The following is a 25,802-nucleotide window of genomic DNA, read 5'->3' on the forward strand; positions in this document are numbered from 1 at the left end:
GTGAGGTGCTGCATTTTGGCAAATCAGAGCAGGACCTATAACTTAATGGTAAGATTTTAAGTGGATTGAATTGGATTCCCTACAGTGCAGAAACAGGCCATTTGGTCCAACAAGTCCACACCAAAGGGTAACCTATCCAGACCCAGACTCAAAAAGCAGACACCCTGCATCCTGATGAAGGGCTTTTGCCCAAAACGTTGACTGTCCTGCTCCTCAGATGCTGCCTGACCACCTGTGTTCTTCCAGCAACTGAGGTCCTGGGGAGTGTTGCTGAACAAGGAGTACAAGTTCATAGTTCCTTGAAAGTGGAGTTGCAGGTAGACAGGATGGTGAAAGAGACTTTTGGTAAGCTTGCCTTTACTGGTCAGTGCAACGAGTGTGAGAGTTGGGAGGTCATGCTGTGGCATTAGTTTGGCCACTTTTGCAATACTGCGTGCAATTCTGGTCTCTCTGTTAGTGAAGGGAGAGAAGGGTTCAGAAAAGATTTACAAGGATGTTGCCAGGGTTGGAGGATTTGAGCTATAGGGAGAGGCTGAATAGGTTGGGGCTATTTTTCCTGGCGCTTCAGAGGCTAAGGAATGACCTTATAGAAGTTTATAAAATCATTAGGGGCATGGATAGGGTGAATAGCCAAGGTCTTTTCCTGGGACTGGAGGAGATCAAAACAAGAGGGCATAGGTTTAAGATGAGAGGAGAAAGATTTAAAAGGGACCTAAGATGCAATTTTTCACATGTATGGAATGAGCTGCCAGAGGAAATGGTGGAGGCTGGTACAATTACAACATTTAAAAGGCATCTGGATGGGTATATGATTAGGAAGGGTTTAGAGGGATATGCGCCAATGCTGGCAAATAGGACTAGATTAATTTAGGATATCTGGTCAGCATGGATGAGTTGGATTGAAGGGTCTGTTTCTGTGCTGTAAAATTCTACAACTTTACAATCCTGTTGGAGTGCCTGTCCTTATTCATCTTACAGCCTGCCCTTGCTGACTTGTGAGCTTTAATTTTCCAACCCTTCCTTTTCAGGCAGTGATGTTGGGCCTGTGCCTACTGGGCGAGCTCCAGCCAGTTCCGTTGCATCAGGACGCAGACCACCAGAGTCGCAAATGGCAGCAGGTAGTGAACATGGTGAAAGTGAGAGTCAGGGCGGGTACAGTGGTGACATGGAGAGTGACACCAATAGGAGCCCAGGAGGTTAGTGAAACAATTGAAAATTGAAGGTATTTGATTTCTCTTGAACTTCCTGCAGTATATTGCTATTCTCTTTCTCTCACGCTTACTCTCCTCTGCTTCTGTGTCTGTTAACTTTCTATCCTTTTGCCCATTCTTTTCTTTAATCTGCACTCACAGCATTCTATCTCTCGCTAGCTTTATTCTCAGACAGCTTTGTGTGTATAATGGACTGAACATTAATTATGTGATAATCTTCTCATATCCTCATCAAATGGCATGTTGTTTCTGTGGAACGTGAATGACGCACATTAACTTTTAAGAGCCCGCCTTCCCAGATTAATGCTGTTTTCAGCATTATACTATACCATAGAGAACGTTAACTGCAACACGATTTGAATTATTCAAAGGTACTTTAGAAGTGATTTATGTGTTTTTTCAAGATTGTGCAACCTACAATCCTCAATAAAAGAAGGATCAATACCTGTGGATAATATTCCTCTGAATTACTCTGCCAAATGTAGTCCCATTTACAGTCCTTTAATGGGATTTCTTAGTGATATAGTTGATGGATGTTATTATCAGCAGAGGGTAGACCATCAGACTGCTTACATGCAAAGGTAAAGTGGTTGGTTTACTCAGTTTGTTGAACGGCTGGTTTGTAATGTAGCTTGTCACCAAGACGTAGACTCAATCCCAGCACTGGCTGAGGACATTCCTTTTTGACCATTCTTCCCACCTGAGGTATGGTGACCCCCACATTAAATCACCAACAATCATCTTTCTCTAATTAGAGCAGTCCGATGGTGTGGTAATTGTGGTAATTTTACCTTTACCTCATAAGCAGCTGCTGCTTTCACCCTAAAATGCTTTTATTACCACACTCCTCACTCTTCTCACTCCTAGCTTTCTCATTCCTTCCTTGGTAATAGATCCACATATAGTTGGGTCTTTCAGCCAACTTTTCTTCGTAGGGTTGACATTAAGAAAGCCAAATTATTCAACCGGCTTTTTGCCCTTTCTTGGCATTTGTGAGGCTTGCATGTGGGTTCCTTGATCAGGTCCCTGAATTATATAAATAAATTCATGCAGTCAAACCTGAAGTCCTCTGTATGTATATGTTTCTATTCATACTGTGGGATTGTGTTTAAATAACGACCGAAATCAGTGAATGGCAAAAATAGCCTCTTTTATTCAGCAATCACAGCACAGGTTCGAGGTTCTTACAAGAGCCCCTTTACATATATTACAGTTCTTACATATATTAAAATTCCATTACTATGGAGATACATTTTTTTTATCTCTGGTACACAAAGGTTCGAAGAGTTTCTGTCCTGGGAAACAGGAGATGGGTTAAAACATATGCTCCTTCTGATGGGACATCTAAGATTAGATTACAGTGTGGAAACAGGCCCTTCGGCCCAACAAGTCCACAAGACCCGCTGAAGCGCAACCCACCCATACCCCTACATTTATCCCTTCACCTAACACTACGGGCAATTTAGCTTGGCCAATTCACCTGACCCGCACATCTTTGGACTGTGGGAGGAAACTGGAGCACCCAGAGGAAACCCACGCAGACACGGGGAGAATGTGCAAACTCCACACAGTCAGGCACACCTGAGGCGGGAATTGAACCCAGGTCTCTGGCGCTGTGAGGCAGCTGTGCTAACCACTGTGCCACCGTGCCACCCGCTTGCCACCGTGCCACCCGCTGTACGGTCTGCTTGCGTAATTAGGAAGTCTTAGCCCTTTTGTGTTTTAATTAAATAAATATTAGTAAAAATGCTGGGCCTATATGCTCTAAATAAGTTAAAAATTATACATATACTTAATAAAAGAATAAAAGAAAATTATTGCAGCTGAGTTTTGAGATTTTTTGCTGGTGTGAGGTTCACTCATTCATGCAATTTTGTGGAAACGCTTCAAGGGATAATGGCCCAGTTACAAGGTATTTAACAGGTACTTAATCTATTCAGGTCCAGGAGATGGTTTACAAGGGCTGATTAATGTTATAGTGCTTTGTGGAGACTCGATGGGGATTGCATTGTTCTGTATGAAATGGTCGGTTGAGAGCTGATTAATATTATAATGTTTTGTGGAGATTTGATACGGACAGTATTGTTCTGTCAGAGAAGGTTGGTGAGGCCTCATTAATATTATTATAATGTTTTGTGGAGACTTGATAGGGATAGTGTTGTTCTTTATGCTGCACTTCTTCAGAGGTAGCAAGGGCTGATAAGGTATAGAAATGCAGTAATGGTGTGAAAGGGTTATTTTTAAATTTGGATACTGCAGAACTGCAGTTTTATGAATGAGTGGCTGAAATCGTATTGTAGTAAACAACAGTTTAGTAAAGGGTTATGAATGAATGAACAGGAACCTGACATTAATGAATATAGTGAGCTGGTGAGTGAGTTAATAAAGATAGCTTATAACACAATATGTCATGACACCATGTCTCACAATACTGTGTACATTGCACAAAGTCCACTTTGGGAATGTTGTGACAAAATTATATTCATATCAAAAGAAGCTGTGAGCAATAACTGGATCTAACTTGTCTCCAAATATTAGTCACTATAGACATTTTGCCAATGAATGTGTACTACTTGATTTCTTTGTTAAACATAAAGAAGCAGATGTACTTTGAGAATTTCTTTGTGTATCTCTTGGAACACATCGTCTAAAAAGATGGGAAGCAAATAGTAACTTTCAAAAGGGAATCTAGGGTAAATATTTGAAGGAGACTATGACCTATGAGACCAATTTGCAGAACTATTTGGAAAGCTTAAATGAAGGACCTATTTCCCACCTCAATGATTAGAAACACAGGAAAGAATAGAATTGGAAAAGATGTGCTGTTTCTCTGACCAGCCCAAACAACATTAAATTATCTATCCCAGGGGTGGTTAAACTTTGCACATGGTGAGGGACTGGGGCTAAAGCAATAAATTGATACTTTAAATTAGAAGACAATAGAAATAACCATTAAAAAGGGCTAAGCATAAAAAAAAGCCAAGTTTTGCCTTTTTGGTCAACAGCTAGAGAGCCAAGATTCAGCTCCAATTGCTGATCACTATGGAAGGGTGCAGTGACTGAGGCCAAGCTCAGGAATTAGATTTAACTAGCACTCACCTTGGATTGCTTGCCTTGTACAAACCTCATACTGCCCTTGGCAGAATTCATGTTAAAAGAAAGGTTAGAGCTGAGTTGCCCTTTAGCCTGAGGTTCCCTTCTCTTCCTCTCCCATACTTCTATTCCTTGTCCATTTTTACTCCTCTCCCCATGCCCCTCCCTTTGAGCTCTTACCCCTCTCACTCGTTCTCTTATTCTGTCCCTTTTAACTTCAAGAAAATGATCCAGGACGTGTCCTGTCTTTCTGGGGATACTTGAATGAAATTTGGGAAAAGATGATTCCATTTGTAAAATTGAAATGAAATAAAAACGAATGGCGGCCTACCATTCCATTCCAACCTTTCAGCCAAGCTCACAGTTCCGCTCTGCCATCTGACTCCCATTGCCTTTTTACTGTGATGTGACTGTCATATCCTTCCTCCCTGAGCCACAGTCTCCCTGAAAGTTTCCTTGGTTTGGACAAGTTGAGTGAGTAGGCAAATGCATGGCAGCTGCATAATAGTGTGGATAACCGTGACATTATCCACTTTGGTAGCAAAAATACAAAGCCAAATTATTACCTGAACGGCTATAAATTGAGGGGAATATGCAGTCAGACCTGGATGTCATCACTGAAGCCACTGAAGATACACATGCAGTTGCAGGAGGTCGTCAGTGGTTAACACTACTGCCTCACAGCGCTGGGACCTGGGTTCAACTACAGCCTCGGGTGACTGTCTGTGTGGAGTTTGCACATTCTCCTCGTGTCTGTGCGGGTTTCCTCCCGCAATCCAAAGATGTGCAGGTTAGGTGAATTGGCCATGATAAATTGCCTGTATTGTTAGATGCATTAGTCAGTGGGAATTGGGTTACACTTCAGAGTGTCGGTGTGGACTTGTTGGGCCAAAGGGCCTGTTTCCACATTGTAGTGAATCTAGTCTGTTGGCTATCAAAGCAAGAGGATTCAAGTCCAGGAAGAGGGTTGTCTTGCTGCAACTGTACAGGACCTTGATGAGACCACATTTGGAATATTGTGTGCAGTTTTGCTCTATCTGAGGAAAGATGTTCCTGCTTTAGCAGGAGCACAGGAAAGGTTTACCAGATTGACCCCTGGGATGGAAGGACTGTCATAAGAGGAGATGTTGAATCAGTTAGCTTTATATTTACTGGAATTCAGAAGAATAAAAGAGGTCTTGTGGAAACCTACTAGACAGGATAGGTGGAGGAAGGATGTTCCTGATGCTGGGGACAGCATCAGGGGTGACAGTCAAAGGATATGGGGTAAACCATTTGGGACTGAGCTGAGGAGAAATATCTTCACCTAGAAAGTGGTCAGCCTGTGGAAATGGCTACCATAGAAAGCTGGTAAGGCCAAAATGTTGTGTGATTTCAAGATGATGTTGGATATAGAAGTGGAAGCTAAATGGAGAAAAGCAGGAATAAGTTAGGTGATCAGCCATGATCATAATGAGTAACACAGCAGGATTGAAGAGCTCCTATTTGCAATGTTTCTTTTCCCAAACTTGGCCAACAGACCTACCGCTGCAGTTCCAGGCCCCAGGATGCTCGCTGCTCTTCTAATCATTTGCTGGTTCTCTCTCACATTTGTTGCTAATGGGCTCATCAGTAAGCCTGCAGCAGCAGACACAGGAGAAAAAGGCTCTGATTGGAGGAGTAGCCTTTTAAAATCTTACACTTAGACTTACCTATATTTAAAACTCCAGCTGTATGAATCTGCCAGTATTACACCTGTTAACCTGTATAAAATACCCGCAGCCTGTAAGGTGGACACCCTTAGCTACCCAATACACACTTAACTTCCTTCACATTGTTGTGACTTTACCAGGTTAACTTGAGCAGGCCACTCACCCTCTCCGCAAAAATAAATTTAAGCCTAACCTTCCATTTTCTAAAAGTAGCTGTCTTTCCCAAATCCTAGAAGGCATCCTCAAACTTAAGAGGGTTTTGTTTAGAAAAAGTACCCCGAATTCTTGAAAAAATCTCTGCACCTTCTCTTCTTCAAATAAATAATTCCAGTCACAATCAAGAGTGAAACATCCCATATATTTACTCAAAGAACATTTCGTTCTCTTGGTAAGCTGGCCAGCATATTTTCTTAAACTAACACCCACAAAGTAGTTTAACCATTTATTCGTTTTATGACAGTTTGTGGAATATTTCCTGTCCAAAATGTTTCTTCTGAAACAGGATATTGTGTCTCATTGTGTGAAATCCTTTTCAGTATTAATCAATGTGATCAGTATTGCATAAATGTAACAAATTATGTTTTAACACAGGGTTTGAGCACTAAAGTAAACCATAGAATGTTATGTTTCATGGGGTTTATGTATATAACTGCCGAACTTTGTCACTTGAATACTTTAAAGGATGTTATATTATCTTCTGTCTGAGTTATACCACAGTTGCTGAAAAGTTTTTTTGTTTAAATTATTTTTTCAATTTTTACATACAAAAGAAATAATCTTCTCGTTGACATCAGTTCTTACTGACGTTTTTTTTCTCAGGTGGACGACGCAATGTTTCAGCTCCGGGTTCACGTCCTCCCTCAGCTTTACACCAAACTAACCCTGCACAGCCAATTCAAGCAGGTAAGTAACCCCAGACTTCAGAGTGGGCAAAAAGGAAAATGGTCTGAAAATTAGTGGCTGAAGACAAGAAGCTGAAAAGCTTCTGTGATCAGGAATCATTTAATTCCAGCACATTTTATGTCTAATGAATGCAAAAGCCCACTTCAAATTAGTGAAGTCATTCCTCCAGGTGGATAGAAACATTTCCTTCCCTTTATTTGCCTTCCATTACTGTCAAGAACCCTCCCCAGTCACCTGATGAAGGTGAAAGCTAGTGTGCTTCCAATTAAACCTGTTGGACCATAACCTGGTGTTGTGATTTTTAAGTTTGTATCAAAGCACCATCGTCTTGACAAAGGTGCAAAGTGATCTCAGCATTTCAGCATTCGAGATGGTTTGTATGCCTTCATCTTGGGTATGGCAACATCCTTTCCAAAATGAATTTCATGCAAAGCGAAGCAGAGCAAAGCAAAGTCTGATTGCATAGGGCTTGTGTGGGAGAGCTGTCATTGCTCCTTCCCATGCCTTGCCAACCTGTCAAAACCAAAGAAGAGAGTAGACGGGAATTTTAAAAACCCAACAAATATGAAATAGTTTGTCTGCTTATCTTTGGCTACTTTGTGTGTCAGCAGGAGTAGATTTTCCACTCTGGTGTCCACAATGCCGTTCTGATACTTTCCAACCACTTATTAGAGAGGGTGGAAGCCCATGCCTTTGCATCCCCAACAACCTGGGGCTTCCTACATTGTGGCTTCTGTTCAGAGATGTTATTACACACTGCTGGAACAGGTGGGTCTTAAACCCAGGCCTTCTAGTTCACTACCAGTACAAATCTAAGATGGAAGCCAGCAACCTTGGTCAGTATTTAACCCATGAAGGAGCTTCCTATTTGTTTGGACAAACAATTCAAAGCAGGCAGTATGAATTAAAATCTCCAGGGTGTCTTGTTGGAAGGAGATTGATGGTTTGCTGGTCATGTTGCCCAATGAAGATTTGTGTTCCCACCACTCTTCTGACAAATCCTGAACCTAAACAGAAAGTGCTGGAGAAACGCAGCAAATCCGGCAGCATCTGTGGAAACAAAAACTGAGTTAACTTTTCAAACTGGTGAGGCGTCACTGGGCTCAGATGCTTCCAGACCTGCTGATTTTTTTCAGCACTTTGTTTTTGTTTCAGATCTCTAGCATTCACAGGTCTTTGTTTTATCCACGTGAAGAGGTGACCTGATCACACTGGCTTTCTGTTCATATTGAATGTTGAAATCTATTCATAAATCTTCCTCAACATCTGAGCAATGTGCTTTTCTCTAAAAATGCATAGGAGTCTTCACCTGTAGGGGAAGGAAAGTCTAAAGAAGACTCCATTTTGTTCAAATTCACTACAGAAGATAAAAATTACAGCAAAAGAGTAATACTTTATGTTGGGTGCTTGAGCTATTCTTAGATAACACAAACAAGACGGCTTACTGTGGCTCACTGGGTGGCAACATGAAATAATTTGTGCTTTCAAAGTGCCTTGCTGATACAGCCTTTCCACTCTGTCCTTAAACCATGTGTTTAATGCTGTCAGTAGAGGTACATTAATCCAAACCTCTTACATGGTTCTCCATGAGCAGAGGTTTGCTACCAACTCTCAGACAGTCTCAAAAGATCTCCACCATCTCCTCAAAATGATTTATTTTGAACACATGCTCTCATTCCCAGACAATGGCAACACCACAACAGCCTGCCAGCAAGGAAGATACGATTAGAAACCTTATGCCTGGTAATATACAAATACAAAGTGCAAAAATAGCAAACACCTTGGTTTTGTACAGAATAGACAAATATTTTCAACAACAACAAAAAATTCCCCTAAAAGTTTCCTTCATCATTAGATTTCACTGGGTCTCTTTAATGAAATTTCACACTTTTCTTTTGTGCTGTCTTTGTGAGAGAGCTGTAGATTCTTTTGACATGTCAGGTTGATATATTTCTGGTTTCCCTATTCACAGGAGTGTCTGGAACCTATAGACCAGGTCAGGGAGTGACTCCCAGATATCCTGAACAAATGTCAAGTAAGACTGTTTATAAGCAACTCTATTCTCAGCATCTCATTTCAGTTCTTCCTTGTTCTGGTTTCATCTTGGGTCATATGGTCATCCAGCAGGTCCTCAACTTGAAGGGATAAAGAAATAATTCTGTTCTGTCTTTTTCCATTATTTATTTCTGCTAGTGGTAGGGTCTCCATCCTTGTCACATTCTGTGACCAACCAACCCACCCCATCATCAGATGCAAGTTATACCCTGGTGAAGGAGGAGAGAGCTGTCCGCCACCATCCACCATATACAGCATCAAGTACAGCCTCCACACTGCCTCCTTCCACACAACAGCAGGAGGATGAAGATGAAGATCCTTATGACTCAGATGAAGCCAGTGAGTGATGTTTTGATTGGCCGATTCAAATGCATTCATTAATAAAGACCGTCAAATATCAAGTATAATCTACTCCAAACATATCACTGTTGCAATGAAACTAAAAGAAATATAATGCTGAAAAGGCACAGAAGACCAGTTATAACCTCGAAGATAGAAATTAACTCACACAAAGTCCTGTTCACATGGCACCGCGTTTTGACCTAGTAGTACTCTGATTTTAAAATTCTCATCAATGTTTTCAAATCACTTCACGCTCTTGCTTTTCCCTGAGCTTGTGATGTCTTTGAGTCTAACCAGTCCACCAAGATCTCTGCATTGTCATTCTGAGAGGGCTGCAGAATCTTCACTGCTGTGAGGTGGTGGTGTGATGGTATTATCACTGGACTAGTAATTGACAACCCCAGGCTGATATTTGGGGGACATGGGTTCAAACCCCGCCATAGCAGACGGTGAAATTCAATAAAAACGTGGAATTAGAAGGTGGTCATGTGGCAACTATAAAAGCCAATGTTGATTGTCATTAAAAAATCCATCTGGTTCACTAATACCTGTTAGAGAAGAAGATCTGTCATCCTCACCCAGTCTAGCCTACATGTGACTCCAAGCCCACAGTGATGTGGTTGGCTCTTAACTGCCCTATGGACAATAAACATTGGCCTAATCAGCAATGTCTACATGCCATGAACGAATGTTTAAAACAAAACCCCTCCAAGTCTGGCCTCTTGCCTATTCTGCTTTTCCACCTTTCAATGACTGGTGGGCAAGTCTTAAACTGCTTTGGTCCTGATCTCCAGAATTCCTTCCTAAACGGCTCTGCTTTTCTAATTCTCTTTCTTGCTTAAAGTCAGTTCTTAAAACCTACTTCTTCGAACAAGCTTGTCATCACCTGTCTGAACATGGCATTTAATCCAATTATATTTTGCTGAAGCAAATTGGAACTTTTACTATGTTAAAGGTGATGTAAGTACATGTGGTAATATTTTGGGCATCAACATGATATAGGAGCTCTAATTCATTATGCTTTAATAAAACCACCGGAATCACTTGGGGAACATGAAACAAATAATATAGATATTTTACTTGTAAAATGACAGGTGCTGCTGTGACATCAAATATTTTCACAGCTGTATAATTGAAATCATGATTTGTTTTCACTTTGAATATACAGACACACCCCGAACCTTTGTTTTCCAATTAGTCTCCTCTGCATTTTGTCAGAGAGACAACAATCTGGCTAACGGTGATAGAAATAAGGCTTAGTTAAGTCTTCAGGTATTTTACGAGGAAGTACAGTTTGCTAAATATAAACAAATTTAAAAGTTACTTACTTTGCCTCATTCAATCATGAAATTAAAAGGGTTAAAATATATGATGATTTTTGTTAAATTCAATGCAAACATTTAAATATCTCTAAGGAATCGAGTCCCACTGGAAATCCTTGTACTTGATACTTGGGTCGGCAGCATTTGGAAGAAATGTGTTTTAATTCTAATTTGTGGCTTTGACAAACCTCTGGCTGCTGTATTAAATGGGTGGACATTTCAAATATAACAACAATAGGAGATTATCTCAGAAATGAACAGAAAACTAAAATGAACTTGCACTAATTGGTGACATAGGATTCCTCTAACTTGGTGGGTGGCACGGTGGCACAGTGGTTAGCAGTGCTGCCTTACAGCGCCAGAGACCCGGGTTCAATTCCAGGCGACTGACTGTGTGGAGTTCGCACATTCTCCCCATGTCTGCGTGGGTTTCCTCCGGGTGTTCCGGTTTCCTCCCACAGTCCAAAGATGTGCGGGTCAGGTGAATTGGCCATGCTAAATTGCCCGTAATGTTAGGTAAGGGGTAAATATAGGGGTATGGGTGGGTTTTGCTTCGGCGGGTCGGTGTGGACTGGTTGAGCTGAAGGGCCTGTTTCCACACAGTAAGTAATCTAATCTAATCTAAGCTAATGGCAAGGGCCCAGAGGCAACTTATTGGAAAACTGCAGGCAGCAGACTGGAGTTGTTTGATACATGTTGGCAGAAATTGGAAAATGTCTGGATAAGGGTTCATTTGCTGAGAATGGCAGCAGTAATTCCCAGCTGCAGTCGTATAGATCATTTGAATGAATAGCTGTTAACTGGGTTGTGATCTTGGGTTGGCCCTTGCTTTACGCTGCATTCTAATTAGGGAGATAAAAAGAAAGTCAGAAATACAACAAAACATTTTGAAAAAGAAATACCATCATTGGAGTTGGTGGCAGGAAACTGAAGACACCTAGTCCAACACAAACGGATGCAATGGTTCTTGGAAATGAGTTGGACCAAGTGTCAGTGGGGGACCATTTCAGAGACAATGATCATTGTATGTGAAGGTTCAAGGTGATAGTAGACCATGACATGCAACAATTCAGAGTGAGAAAAATCAACTGCCAGAGATTTCAATGAGGCAAACATGGAGCTGGGCAGAATTGACTGGAACAAGATATCGGTGGAAAAAACTGAACAATGGGCTGCCTTCAAAGAAGAGATGATTTGCAAACAGTCAAGCTATATTCCCTTCAAGTTAGGAAAAACTAATCTGGAGCTCCTTCGATGACAAAAGAGATAGAAATTACAATAAGGAAGAAAAAGTGTGTTTATGATAGGTGCCAGGTAGAAAATAGAGATATGAGGAATCCCAAAGGATTAGAAGAAGATGAAAGAGCAAGCGAAGCAAAGCTGAGTAATGAGAAAAGACTAGCAGTCAGCATAAAGGCGAATTATGAAGTCTGCAATAGGCATATAAATAGTATTAGGTGAAGGTGTAGGGCTGACTAAACACCACAAGGGGAATTTACACCTGGAAGCAGAGAGCATGGCTGAGCTGTTAAATTAATACTTGTATCTACATTTACCAAAGCAGGGTTCTATCTAGGTCTTGGTGACATAGGAGGAATCTCTCTTACTAGAAGGATTCAAAACTGATAAGGAAGAATTGTATTGATTGTTGGTAATTAAAGTTGACAGGGCATGGAGACTGGATGCACCGAAGGTTTTGAAGAAAGTGTGAGCGGAAATTTCCAGAACACTGGCTGCTAGCTTTCAGTCTTCACTAGACTTGGGAGTCGGGGGGTGGGGGGGAAGGTCAATCGACCTGAAGCATTAACTCTGATATCACTCCACAGATGCTGCTTGATCTGCTGAACTTTTCCAGCAATTTCTATTTTTGTCTCTGATTTTCAGTATCTGCGCATCTTTCAATTTTATGTAGATTTAAAGTTATTTGCAAAAGAACCAAGGGTGATATGAGAAAAAAGTATTTCACTTAGTGAACAGTTACGGCATGGAATACATCACCAAGAAGTGTAATGGGAAAAGGTTCACTTAATGCATCCAAGCGGGCACTAGACGATTATTTGGATAAAAGTAATGTACAAGGATATGGCACAGATGAAATGGGCCAAAATGGCCTCCTTCTGCACTGTAAGACTTCCGTGATTGATCTAAATCGCAACCTAGAAAGAGAAATCCAGTGCAAACCAGGAACTAACGAGGATGCCAAGAGTGAGCTTTGTGCAATTACATTCTGTAATTAAGAATTGAAAAGTGGGCAACATTAAGCTGAACCTCTATCAAAATTAATATGATAGGTTTAATGGAAAGCAAGACAAGCATTTGGAGGAGGAGGGTAATAATGGTATTTTGATTAGAAAAGATGAGAGGCTTCAGGAGAGCATAAACAACATTGTGGACTGTTGGGTCAAATGGCCTGTTTTTATGTAATATTGTTGTGGTTCTGCTCGCCGAGCTGGAAGTTTTTGCTGCAAACGTTTCGTTCCCTGGCTAGGGAACATCATCAGTGCTGTTGGAGCCTCGTGTGAAGCGCTGCTTTGATGTTTCTTCCGGTATTTATATTGGTTTATTCTTGCCGCTTCCGGGTGTCAGTTTCAGCTGCAGTGATTTGTGTGTGGGGTCCAGGTCGATGTGTCTGTTGATGGATGTTCTTGCCGTTTCCGGGTGTCAGTTTCAGCTGTAGTGGTTTGTATATGGTGTCCAGGTCAATGTGTCTGATGATGGAGTTTTGGGATGAATGCCATGCTTCTAGGAATTCTCTGGCTGTTCTCTGTCTGGCTTGTCCTATGATAGTGGTGTTTTCCCAGTCAAATTCATGTTGCTGGTTGTCTGAGTGTATGGCTACTAGAGATAGCTGATCGTGTCGTTTTGTGGCTAGCTGATGTTCATGGATGCGGATTGTTAGCTGTCTTCCTGTTTGTCCTATATAGTGTTTTGTGCAGTCCTTGCATGGTATTTTGTAAACTACGTTAGTTTGGCTCATGCTGGGTATTGGGTCCTTTGTTCTAGTGAGTTGTTGTCTGAGCGTGGATGTTGGCTTGTGTGCTGTTATGAGTCCTAAGGGTCGCAGTAGTCTGGCTGTCAGTTCTGAGACGCTCCTGACGTATGGTAGAGTGGCTAGTCCTTTTGGTTGTGGCATGTCCTCGTTCCTCAGTCTATCTCGTAGGCATCTGGTGATAAAGTTGCGTGGTTATCCGTTTTTGGCGAATACCTTGTATAGATGTTCCTCTTCCTCTTTTCACAGTTCTGGTGTACTGCAGTGTGTTGTGGCCCTTTTGAATAGTGTCCTGATGCAGCTTCGTTTGTGTGTGTTGGGGTGGTTACTTTCATAGTTTAAGACTTGGTCTGTGTGTGTTGGTTTCCTGTGTACCCTTGTGGTGAATTCTCCGTTGGGTGTTCTCTCTACTAACACGTCTAGGAATGGGAGTTGGCTATCCTTTTCCTCTTCTCGTGTGAATCGGATTCCTGTGAGTGTGGCGTTGATGATTCGGTGTGTTTTTTCTATATCTGTGTTGTTGATGATTACAAAGGTGTCATCAACATATCTGATCCAGAGTTTGGGTTGGATTTGTGGTATGGCTGTATGTTCTAACTTTTGCATAACTGCCTCTGCTATGAGTCCCGAGATTGGTAATCCCATGGGTGTTCCGTTGATTTGTTCGTATATCTGATTGTTGAATGTAAAGTGTGTGGTGAGGCACAGGTCCAGTAGTTTAAGTATGCCGTCCTTGTTGATAGGTTCGGCCTCCTGTGTTCTGTTATGTATGTCCAGTAGGTTGGCTATTGTTTCTCTGGCTAGGGTTTTGTCAATTGAAGTGAACAGTGCCGTCACGTCTAATGATACCATGGTTTCTTCTTTGTCTATGTGTGTATTCCTGATGACGTCCAAGAATTCCTGTGTTGATTGTATGGAGTGTTTGGATCCGCTGACTAGGTGTTTCAGTTTTTGTTGTAGTTCTTTGGCCAGTTTGTATGCTGGTGTCCCTGGTAGTGATACTATGGGTCTGAGTGGGATGTCTGGTTTGTGCACTTTGGGTAGTCCATAGAAACCTGAAAGCAACAACACCCCCAGATTCTTTGGACTACCCAAAGTACACAAACCAGACATCTCCACTCAGACCCATAGTATCACTACCAGGGACACCAGCATACAAACTGGCCAAAGAACTACAACAAAAACTGAAACACCTAGTCAGCGGATCCAAACACTCCATACAATCAACACAGGAATTCTTGGACGTCATCAGGAATACACACATAGACAAAGAAGAAACCATGGTATCATTAGACGTGACGGCACTGTTCACTTCAATTGACAAAACCCTAGCCAGAGAAACAATAGCCAACCTACTGGACATACATAACAGAACACAGGAGGCCGAACCTATCAACAAGGACGGCATACTTAAACTACTGGACCTGTGCCTCACCACACACTTTACATTCAACAATCAGATATACGAACAAATCAACGGAACACCCATGGGATCACCAATCTCGGGACTCATAGCAGAGGCAGTTATGCAAAAGTTAGAACATACAGCCATACCACAAATCCAACCCAAACTCTGGATCAGATATGTTGATGACACCTTTGTAATCATCAACAACACAGATATAGAAAAAACACACCGAATCATCAACGCCACACTCACAGGAATCCGATTCACACGAGAAGAGGAAAAGGATAGCCAACTCCCATTCCTAGACGTGTTAGTAGAGAGAACACCCAACGGAGAATTCACCACAAGGGTACACAGGAAACCAACACACACAGACCAAGTCTTAAACTATGAAAGTAACCACCCCAACACACACAAACGAAGCTGCATCAGGACACTATTCAAAAGGGCCACAACACACTGCAGTACACCAGAACTGTGAAAAGAGGAAGAGGAACATTTATACAAGGTATTCGCCAAAAACGGATAACCACGCAACTTTATCACCAGATGCCTACGAGATAGACTGAGGAACGAGGACATGCCACAACCAAAAGGACTAGCCACTCTACCATACGTCAGGAGCGTCTCAGAACTGACAGCCAGACTACTGCGACCCTTAGGACTCATAACAGCACACAAGCCAACATCCACGCTCAGACAACAACTCACTAGAACAAAGGACCCAATACCCAGCATGAGCCAAACTAACGTAGTTTACAAAATACCATGCAAGGACTGCACAAAACACTATATAGGACAAACAGGAAGACAGCTAACAATCCGCATCCATGAACATCAGCTAGCCACAAAACGACACGATCAGCTATCTCTAGTAGCCATACACTCAGACAACCAGCAACATGAATTTGACTGGGAAAACACCACTATCATAGGACAAGCCAGACAGAGAACAGCCAGAGAATTCCTAGAAGCATGGCATTCATCCCCAAACTCCATCAACAGACACATTGACCCTGGACACCATATACAAACCACTACAGCTGAAACTGACACCCGGAAACGGCAAGAACATCCATCAACAGACACATCGTCCTGGACCCCACATACAAATCACTGCAGCTGAAACTGACACCCGGAAGCGGCAAGAACAAACCAATATAAATACCGGAAGAAACATCAAAGCAGCGCTTCACACGAGGCTCCAACAGCACTGATGATGTTCCCTAGCCAGGAAACGAAACGTTTGCAGCAAAAACTTCCAGCTCGGCGAGCAGAACCACAACAACGGATACCCGAGCTACAAATCTTCAATCAGATTTTATGTAATATTAGACATTGTGCTACACATAGAAGCCCAGATATTGTGCTGTGCATGTACAGTCATACAAGTGGTTAATATGTCTGCGCTAAATTCTTTAGCCCACTGTTTTATTCTATTTTGGGTTAAAAAGTAGTAGACCAAGTGGTCATACAATAACACTATAAATGGCAGGGTTAAACATTTGTGAAATGTACTATAACCTATCATCTAAGAAAACCAGGCATATATACCTCTGCATTGAGTACACTATATTCTTAGTTAAAGTTATACACAAACCTGTAGTTTAAAGGCTAGAACTCATTAACTTTGATGCATGATGGCTATTAAAATGGATTACAATTTTAACCCAATTGGAATGCTGTGAATGACTGTTTTGTTTTTATAACACTCATTAAAGATGGTTTTGTTGGTTGTATTCACAGCTACATTGGGAGCACTGGAGTTCAGTCTAATATATGACCAGGTCAACAATGCTTTGCACTGCACCATCATAAAAGCAAAGGTGAGCTGTCAAATTTATTTATTTTCAAATAGAATTTCATCATCAAATTTAAAATGTGGATACTGGGTGACCAAACATAACAAAACAATTTCCAGTCAATTGTGAAATGTTCTTTTGTCCCAAAAGTTTGAAAATTAATCATTTAATAGGTGACTCAATATACTTTTAGTTCAAGGAAACATTTGAATTCCTGCTGTCTGACCTACACACGCAGCCCAGGAAGTGTTTATGGCAAGATTTAAGAGTAGGAATTCTGGAGGCACTAGATAATGGTCAGTTATGATTCGATTCGATTTGATTCGATTCCCTATAGTGTAGAAATGGGCCATTTGGCCCAACAACCGTCTAGAAAATAACCCACCCAGACCCATTTCCCTTTAACTAATGCACCTAACACTATGGGCAATTTAGCATGGCCAATCCACCTGACCTGCATATCTTTGGATTATGGGAGGAAACTGGAGCACCCGGAGGAAACCCACACAAACACAAAGAGAATGTGCAAACTCTACACAATCACCCAAGGCTGGAGTCAAACCAGGTCCTGGTGCTGTGAGGCAGCAGTGCTAACCACTGAGCCACCGTGCCACCAGATATAACATTGCTTCTAGAGGAATTGGGAATAGAGGAATTCAGAGATTTATGATTGTATCCATTTCAGACCAACAGGAGGAAACCATTCATTTTTATCTGTGAAAGTCATGCATAGAACATGGTTGGCTGATGTCAGCCCACTTATGAGAAATGCAAGTCAGCAAATTTTAATAAGCGTTAATCTGGTAAACCCCTTATCAAGCAGAATAGGGATATTGTTGGGGTAGTGACCTCATGTTGTTCATATACAATACTGAGAGATTCAGATTCAGGTTTGTAACTCAAGTACTGATGTGGCATTTTTGCCCTTTGTACGTTACAGGGACTGAAACCAATGGACTCCAATGGCTTGGCTGATCCATATGTGAAAATACATCTCCTGCCTGGAGCCAGCAAGGTACGATATTCCTGTCAGGTTGTAAACAGCATATTCTTAAGATTTACGACTGGTGAAACTGTTCTATGGCTACTGATGTACAGGGAGGTTTCAGTCCCACAGTGAATCACAGTGAGATTGTGCTCTGATGCTCTGTTACTCATAATCTATAGGAAATGTCTGTGACAGGTAACAATTGAAATGTCACATCTGAGCAACAGACTACATTGATATCAAGAATTAACAGACCAAATTAATTTCTTGGCCAACCATTTTAACAATTATCAGATACAGTTATCAGAAATACATTGAGGTAGATATTTGTACAATACTGTAAACACTCAACACTGGGTGACACTGGGAGAAAGTGAGGACTTTGCAGATGCTGAAGAGTCAAAATTGAAAAGTGTGGCACTGGAAAAGCGCAGCATGCAAGTTGCAGGAGAGTCAACGTTTTGAGATGGGAAAGGGGGCTGAGAGATAAATAGGAGGGTAGGATTGGGGCTGGGGGTAAGATAGCTGGGAGGGTGTTGGTGGATGCAGGTGGGGGTAATTGTAATAGGTTAGTGGGGAGGGAGGAACAGAAAGGGAGAAAGAAGATGGACAGATATGGCAAGTCAAGAGGGCAGTGCTGAGTTAGAGGGTTGGATCTGGTGAGGGGAGAGGAGATTTGGAAACTAGTGAAGTCAATGTTGGTGCCGTGTGGTTGAAGGGTCCCAAGGCAAAAGATGAGGCATTCTTCCTCCAGTTGTCAGATGGCTTGGATTTGGTAGTGGAGGAGGTCCCGGACTTGTATGTCCTTGGCCGTGTGGGAGGGGGAGTTGAAGTGGTTGGCCACAGGGCAGTGGTGTTGTTTGGTGTGTATGATCCACGGATGTTCCCTGAAATGATACTGAATTGGTAGACCAATTTAGATGGTCGTACAAGTCATAATCTATCCTATTATGTTCCTCTTATTCTCCAAATACCTCAGAAGAAGGTCTTAGCCAGTCTACCTGGGGAGAAGACCCAAAGTGAAAGGTAAAAGCATTTCCAGGCAAGAAAGATGGAAAATGGTGGAAGAAAAGTCAACAGTTGGGTGCTTTGAAGTGTTTCACACCAGCTGGATCCCCAAAGAACCATAGAGCTGCTGGCTTACTCTATTGTCCACTGAGAACAAAGCCATAATCAGAACAACATAAAATATTTAGAACATTTTTTCATGTGCACTATTTATCAGCTGGAATTCCCCAATTTAATGACAAATAGATGCATTACCGATAGGATGCTGAGCATCCTGTTTGAAAAGTTTCCAGATTTGACACTCGTTTGTTAACCTTATCTGAGTAATGGTGTAATGGTACTTTAAATTCAAAGACTTTACACCAGGAAGGCTATATCCTATCCTGAACAATTGACCTCAGGGAAAATGGGTAGGGAATCAGAGAAGAAAAGGAGATAGCCTGATAACAATGTCAGAATTCTTGATGATTTTTGAGACACTCAAAATGATAGCCTGAGCAATTGAATGAGTTGACATCAAACATGTTTATATTCTTTCCAAACATAGTCAAATAAGCTGCGTACGAAAACATTGCGCAACACCCGAAACCCTGTGTGGAATGAACGGCTAACATACCATGGAATCACTGAGGATGATATGCAGAGAAAAACTCTCAGGTGAGAAATATAGGCAGATGCCTGAGGAAAGCAACCTCTCTAGTAGTCTTAAGGTAATCAAGAATCCCTTCAATAACCTTCAACCAATTCGGAAAACCTCATCAAATCTCTCACCCAATTAAACTCTTCTAATAATCTTCATGTGAAGCATGTTTTCAGGTCTGAATTAAGGTGTTTGACATCTCGAATGGTCTATGACTTCTTCCTTTTGTTAATCCATCTTGATCTCTCTGGCCTTTTCCCTCCTTAGTTTTTATACAATGGACATGGTGAGTGGTTTTATGATTTTATTCAGAAATATTCATGATTTTCAGATATTGTGAAATAATGCTGCTGGCTGTTTTGGGTCATTCCTGTACAGGCAATATTGGAAGTTGATAACAGGCATAAGGGGCTTGGCATCTTGCCGAATGAATGCAGACACAGGAACATTGGAAATAGAAGCAGAGGAGGCCATTGGCATTTTGAGCATTCTCCACTCAAATAAGATCATGATTGAAATTTGATATTATTTATACTTTCATAACTCTGTGTTAATTCTGCCCAATCATATTATGATTTTCCAAGTGTTCTGTTTAGTGATTGTAATGAGGTCAGCCATGTAGACCCTAATTGGGTCCCTGATTGGGCCAGATTAACAGCCCCAATCAGGGACCCCTGGCTGACACATAAACAGGAGTTTCAGAGGTTCTGTCTACCCTGAGAGCTGGTTCTGAGGAACCTGGACCAGCGTCAAGAACGATGCACGTGTAAATAAAGGGTGACTTGGCAACAGGATACAAGTCTCTATGGAGTTAATTCAGTAGCAATGAGAGTGAGATTAATCATGTGACCACTCAAAAGCGCCTATCACCTGAAGTCCAACTGGATTTCAAACTGGCTCTACAACTGGCTTTGTCATTGGAAAATGCGGCAAGTGGAGAGTATGAGGATATGCCAATGGAAGTGAACACTCTCGCCAGGCCGACTGACCTTGATAGACACCATGTGAGTGAAGGCAATTGCACTCTGGACATGACCTGAACAGAGAGACCCAAAGTCAGCCCACAGCAAACCCCAAAACAAAGCCAAGCCTTGGGCAAACTACAATCTTCAGGATTGTAGTTTCTACCAGTATGTGGACAGGAGACATCAAAACAGTCCCACTCAACCTAATTTGAGTAAGATAACTCATAGGATGGTATCCAGGCAAGTGCATACCCTGGAAAACTCACTTACAACTGGCTTGGAACAGTTAAATCGCTTAGCAACAGCTAAATCAGAGCCAATTAAAATGAATGTCTGGTTAAATGGTCACTCGGTTCATTGGAGATTGATACCAGAACAGCTGTATCAGTGATTGGCAAAACCAGTCTTTAACAAACTTCGCTCTGGACTCCAACCCTTATGTTTGTGCAAGATCTCAGCTTGACTGAGACCCTATACTGGAGAGCCTTTACAAGATTAAGAGTATAACTTTGATTCTGGTCTCATGAGTAGCACCTGGTTCAGTTATTGTAGTAAAAGACTCAGGCACAAGCCTGCTGGGGCGAAATTGGTTGCGAAAGATTCACCTCGATTGGCTCACCATGTTTCGATTACAAAATGAGTGAAGTCCTAATTAAATACACTGAGATTTTTCAGGATGGTCTCAGGACTATCAGAGGAGCCGAGGCCACCTTGCATGTTGACCAGGAAGCAATTTCACAATTCTGCAAGTGCCATTTGCCTTACATGCAAAAGTAGAGGCCGGAATCAGGAGGCTAGAAAGCAAAGGAATCATCAAACCAGTCCAGTTTGTGGAATGGGAAGCACCAGTCATAGCGATAGTGAAGCCTGATGGGTCAGATCGCCCTTGTGGGGATTTTAAACAAATTGTAAACCATTTCTCGCAGTTAGATAAATACTCATCCCCTCACACAGGGGACTTATATGCAAAACTGGTGGGGGGGGGGGGGGGTTGCTGACCATCACAAAGTTGCACATGGAGCCATGCGTACCTACAGTTGTGGTTAGATAAGGATTCCCAAAAGTATGAAACAATTAATACCCACAAAGATTTGCACCAATATGCAAGATTGCCATTTGGGTAAAGTCAACCTGTCCATTGCATGATGGAAAGTATTTTACAAGGTCAACCCTGGGTCACCATTTGTTTGGATGACATGCAAATAACAGGGAAAACCAATAAAGAGCCTTTAGAGAACTTGGATATAGTCCTTAGATGTTTCTCCAAGGTGAGCATATGTCTTAGAAGGGAAAAATGTGTGTTCCAGATACCCCAAATTACCTACTTGGGCCACAGAGTCGACAAGACCAGGTTATACATGTTGGAAGAGAAAGTGAAGGTGATCAAAGGTGTACTGGCTATTGAAAAAGGGTTAGCCTTGGAATGGTCTCGTAGCCAAGATGCAGCCTTCAGGTGTTGGCACACTATGCTCCCGAGCGAGAAGTAGGGCTGACATGTGATGCCTTCATGTATGATATCAGGGTAGAGCTGGCTCACAAATGGCTCAATGGAAATGAATGTTCAATAGTGTATAGTTCCCAGGCTTTGGCTGATGCAGAGCACAAATATGCCCGATCAGAGAAGGAAGGTATGGTGGACATAGAGTCAAAGAGGTACAGCACGGATACAGAACCTTCAGTCCAACTCGTCCATGCCAATCAGGTGTCCCAACTTAATCTAGTCCCATTTGCCAGCACTTGGCCCATACCCCTCCACCACCTTCCTATTCATATACCCATCCAGATGCCTTTTAAATATTGCAATTGTACCAGCCTCCACCACATCCTCTGGCAGCTCATTCCATACACGTACCACCCTCAGCATGAAAATGTTGCTCCTTAGGTCTCTTTTGTATCTTTCCCCTCTCACCCTAAACCTATGACCTCGATGTTCTGGACTCCCCGACCCCAGGAAAAAGACTTTGCCTATTTACCCTATCCATGCCTCATCATTTTGTAAACCTCTATAAGGTCGAATTTCCTGTTCCTTGGATGTTGCCTGACCTGCTGTGCTTTAACCAGCAACACATTTTCAGCTCTGATCTCCAGCATCTGCAGACCTCACTTTTTACTCGAAGATTGTCTAGGTGGCCAAGTAGCAAATGCAGATGCCTTGTGCTGCTTCCTACTGGCACGTACATTACTGGGTGGTGCCACCACTGGAAGAGTCCATTCTGGTTTTGAGCTTTCTCTATACCCTTTCGATCACTGCTGACAAAATCAGTTTGGACGCAAAAAGATACTATCCTGTCAAAACCAAAACAGCAGATGGCGACGGAGGAAACAAAAGGACCATTGCTATCAGAATTGAAACCTTGCTGGACTCAGCGAGATCAGATCACCATTGAGGGTGGCATTTTATTTTGAGGAGCAGGAGTGATTGTCCCAAGCAAAGGTCACTACCAGATACTGGCTGAACTCCATCAAAGTCATCCGGGCATGTCCAAAGTGAAGATGTATGTGAGAAGTTATATCTAGTGGCAGGGTTGGATGCAGACATAGCCACATTGGTGAGGCAGTGCCCAGAATGTCAATAGGACAAAAGTTACTGCTCGCAACTCCCTGACATTCGTAGGAATGGGTGGGTGAACCCTGAACTCAGTTACATGTTGACTGTGCTGGCCCTTTCATGAGCTCAACATTCTTAGTCATTGTGGAAGCCCACTCTGAGTGATTGGACATGTATAGAATTCATTCGTCAAACACAGGGACAACGATAGCAAAGCTGCATGCATCTTTTGCAATATATGGGCTCCTGAAAGTGTTGGCCACATAAAATAGGCCATTTTCTATCAGCAGGGAATTTGAGTATTGCTTAAAGTTGACTGGTATTTGTCATAGAAGGACAGCTCCATACCATCCAGCATGCAATTGCCTGGGAGAAAAAGCAGTGCAAACCTTGAAGGCAGGCTTAAAGAAACAGTTACAGCTTCACTCTATGCCAAACTGGTTCTAATTTTATTATCTGACCACCCCTCATGCAACCACAGGGATAACTCCAGCAGAGTTGGAGAAGACTCCACACCAGGTTAAATCTGACCTTCCCGGACCTGGGGAGGAGGGAAGTAAACAGCATCAGGAACACCATTACTGGACACAAGACTCCTCTAGGCAAGGGAGATGGTTCACTTCAGGAGAAACCACAGAAATGGCCCTGCATAGCTAAGAGGTATGGTTGACATGAGGTCAGGTCCCATGTTAGACAAAGATCGGGTAGGTGAGGCAGTCCTGAACAGGGGAAGAACATATGAAAGCTGCAAATGCATGAACAGTGCAGGAGAATAACAGTCGCAACCTTCCACTACAGCCTCAAAGGCTGTCAGAACCTGTGGGGTCTCCCACTCCACCTACGACCAAAGAATTGTTGGAATCTGAGATGGACATGGCAGATGTCGCAGCCACAACGCCTTTACCGCCTGAAGAAGGGGATGAATTTCTTCCTAGGTGCAAGAGGTGAGCTAGGGTCTGGTATGTGTTGCCCGTATCTGAGGTTCTGTTGGAGGAACCAGACCTGGTTCAAAAATGCCCCTGGAGAGATTACAAGAAAAAGAACCGGCCTCTGTCCCTGGACTTAGAGGGGGACGGATGTAGTGATTATAATGAGGTCAGCCGGGGGATCACGTAGAATATGAGTTCCTTGATTGGGGCTGTTACTCTGGTCCAATCAGGGATCCCTGGCTGATAGCTTTCAACACGAATGTCAAAGGTTATGCCCATTCTCTGAGAGCTGGCTCTGAGGGGACTGGCTGAAAATGTGTTGCTGGTTAAAGCGCAGCAGGTCAGGCAGCATCCAAGGAACAGGAAATTCCACGTTTCGGGCATAAGCCCTTCATCAAGAAAGTGCATCCTTTCCTAGAGAGACATTAAATTTGACAAAGTTTTATTCAACCTTTTCAGTAATGTTATTATACACCTATAAAGCAGGTAGGACTTGATCCAAGCCTCCTGGCTAGTTCTATAGCAATTAAATATGTTTCCTAATCAGCCTGTTCAGACATGTTATTGCTCAACTCTACACTATAAGGCCAAAAAAACTGATCATTTTAAATCAACCTGGAATTTGAAACTGGCTAGTTCACCAAAGCAAACATTTTTAATCACCTGTTAAGAGACATGTTATGGGGCAGTTGGAACATGAACCCAGGCCAACCAGCTAATCCCATAGAATACATATTTTCTAATCATCCAGAAATAAAAACTCATCTTTGGAATTGCCCAACCAGTTGCCTGTATGCAGGGTTCCTATACTAGATAGCGAAAAGGTGTGGGTCTTTTGTAGGCACTGGGAACAGATTAGTGGTGACATAGACAGGATGTTGCCGAGAACAAATAAACTGAGGAATTTGGTGACTAAGCAGCAAGATTAGTGAAAGAATAGGATTATATATTCCAGGGAGTGTCAACGATGTGCCGTGAGAAGTATGGTTTTCATAGAAATCATATAATCCCTACAGTGTGGAAACAGGCCATTTGGCCCAACAAGTCCACACTGACCCTCCGAAGGGTAACCCACCCAGATCCATTCTCCTATGTTTACCCCAACTAATGCACCTAACTCATACACCCCTGAACACTATGGGCAATTTAGCATGGCCTAACTCCCTGAGCTGCACATCTTTGGACTGTGGGAGGAAACTGGAGCACCCGGAGGAAACCCACGCAGACACCGGGAGAATGTGCAAACTCCACACAGACAGTTACCCGAGGTTGGAATCAAACCTGGGTTCCTGGCGCTGTGAGGCTGCAGTGCTAACCACTAAGCCCATGGTTTTGTGTCTATTCTGCCATTTCAAGGCTATTACAGAACACTCAATAATCTTCTGATATATAGAGTCATAGAGATGTACAGCATGGAAGCAGACCCTTCGGTCCAACCCATCCATGCCGATCAGATATCCCACCCTACTCTAGTCCCACCTGCCAGCACCTGGCCCATATCCCTCCAAACCCTTCCTATTCATATACCCATCCAGATGCCTTTTAAATGTTGCAATTGTACCAGTCTCCATCACTTCCTCTGGCAGCTCATTCCATGCAGGCACCACCCTGTGCATGAAAAAGTTGTCTCTTACGTCTCTTTTATATCTTTCCCCTCTCACCCTAAACATTTACCCTCGAGATGCTCTGTGTGTTAAAAGGATTCAAAGTTTCTGTTGCTGCCACCTTTTAAGGAAGAATTCCAATGTCTCATGATCCGCTGTGAGAAAACAATTTCTGCCTACCCCTGCTTAAATAGGTGATTATATTTTTAAACAGTGACAACTAGTTCTAGTTTCTTCCAAAAGACAAAATATCTTTTCCTGTCAAAATCCCTCAGGATCCTGTATGTTTCAATCAAGTTGCCTT

At 42.4% G+C, this 25,802-nt stretch overlaps 1 protein-coding gene across 1 annotated transcript in view; it reads left to right on the forward strand.

Annotated features, from left to right (window-relative positions):
* LOC132827449 (rabphilin-3A-like) overlaps positions 1–25,802 on the forward strand; it is a 120,720-nt gene that overhangs the window by 60,141 nt on the left and 34,777 nt on the right. The window contains exons 7-13 of the mRNA XM_060844135.1: positions 1,029–1,136; positions 6,815–6,898; positions 8,581–8,641; positions 9,092–9,292; positions 16,761–16,840; positions 17,757–17,831; positions 19,360–19,469. Coding sequence (XP_060700118.1) covers positions 1,029–1,136; positions 6,815–6,898; positions 8,581–8,641; positions 9,092–9,292; positions 16,761–16,840; positions 17,757–17,831; positions 19,360–19,469 — 719 coding nt within the window. The remainder of the gene's footprint in view (positions 1–1,028; positions 1,137–6,814; positions 6,899–8,580; positions 8,642–9,091; positions 9,293–16,760; positions 16,841–17,756; positions 17,832–19,359; positions 19,470–25,802) is intronic.

This window comes from Hemiscyllium ocellatum, chromosome 24, assembly GCF_020745735.1.
Source record: "Hemiscyllium ocellatum isolate sHemOce1 chromosome 24, sHemOce1.pat.X.cur, whole genome shotgun sequence".
NCBI classification, from domain to species: domain Eukaryota; kingdom Metazoa; phylum Chordata; class Chondrichthyes; order Orectolobiformes; family Hemiscylliidae; genus Hemiscyllium; species Hemiscyllium ocellatum.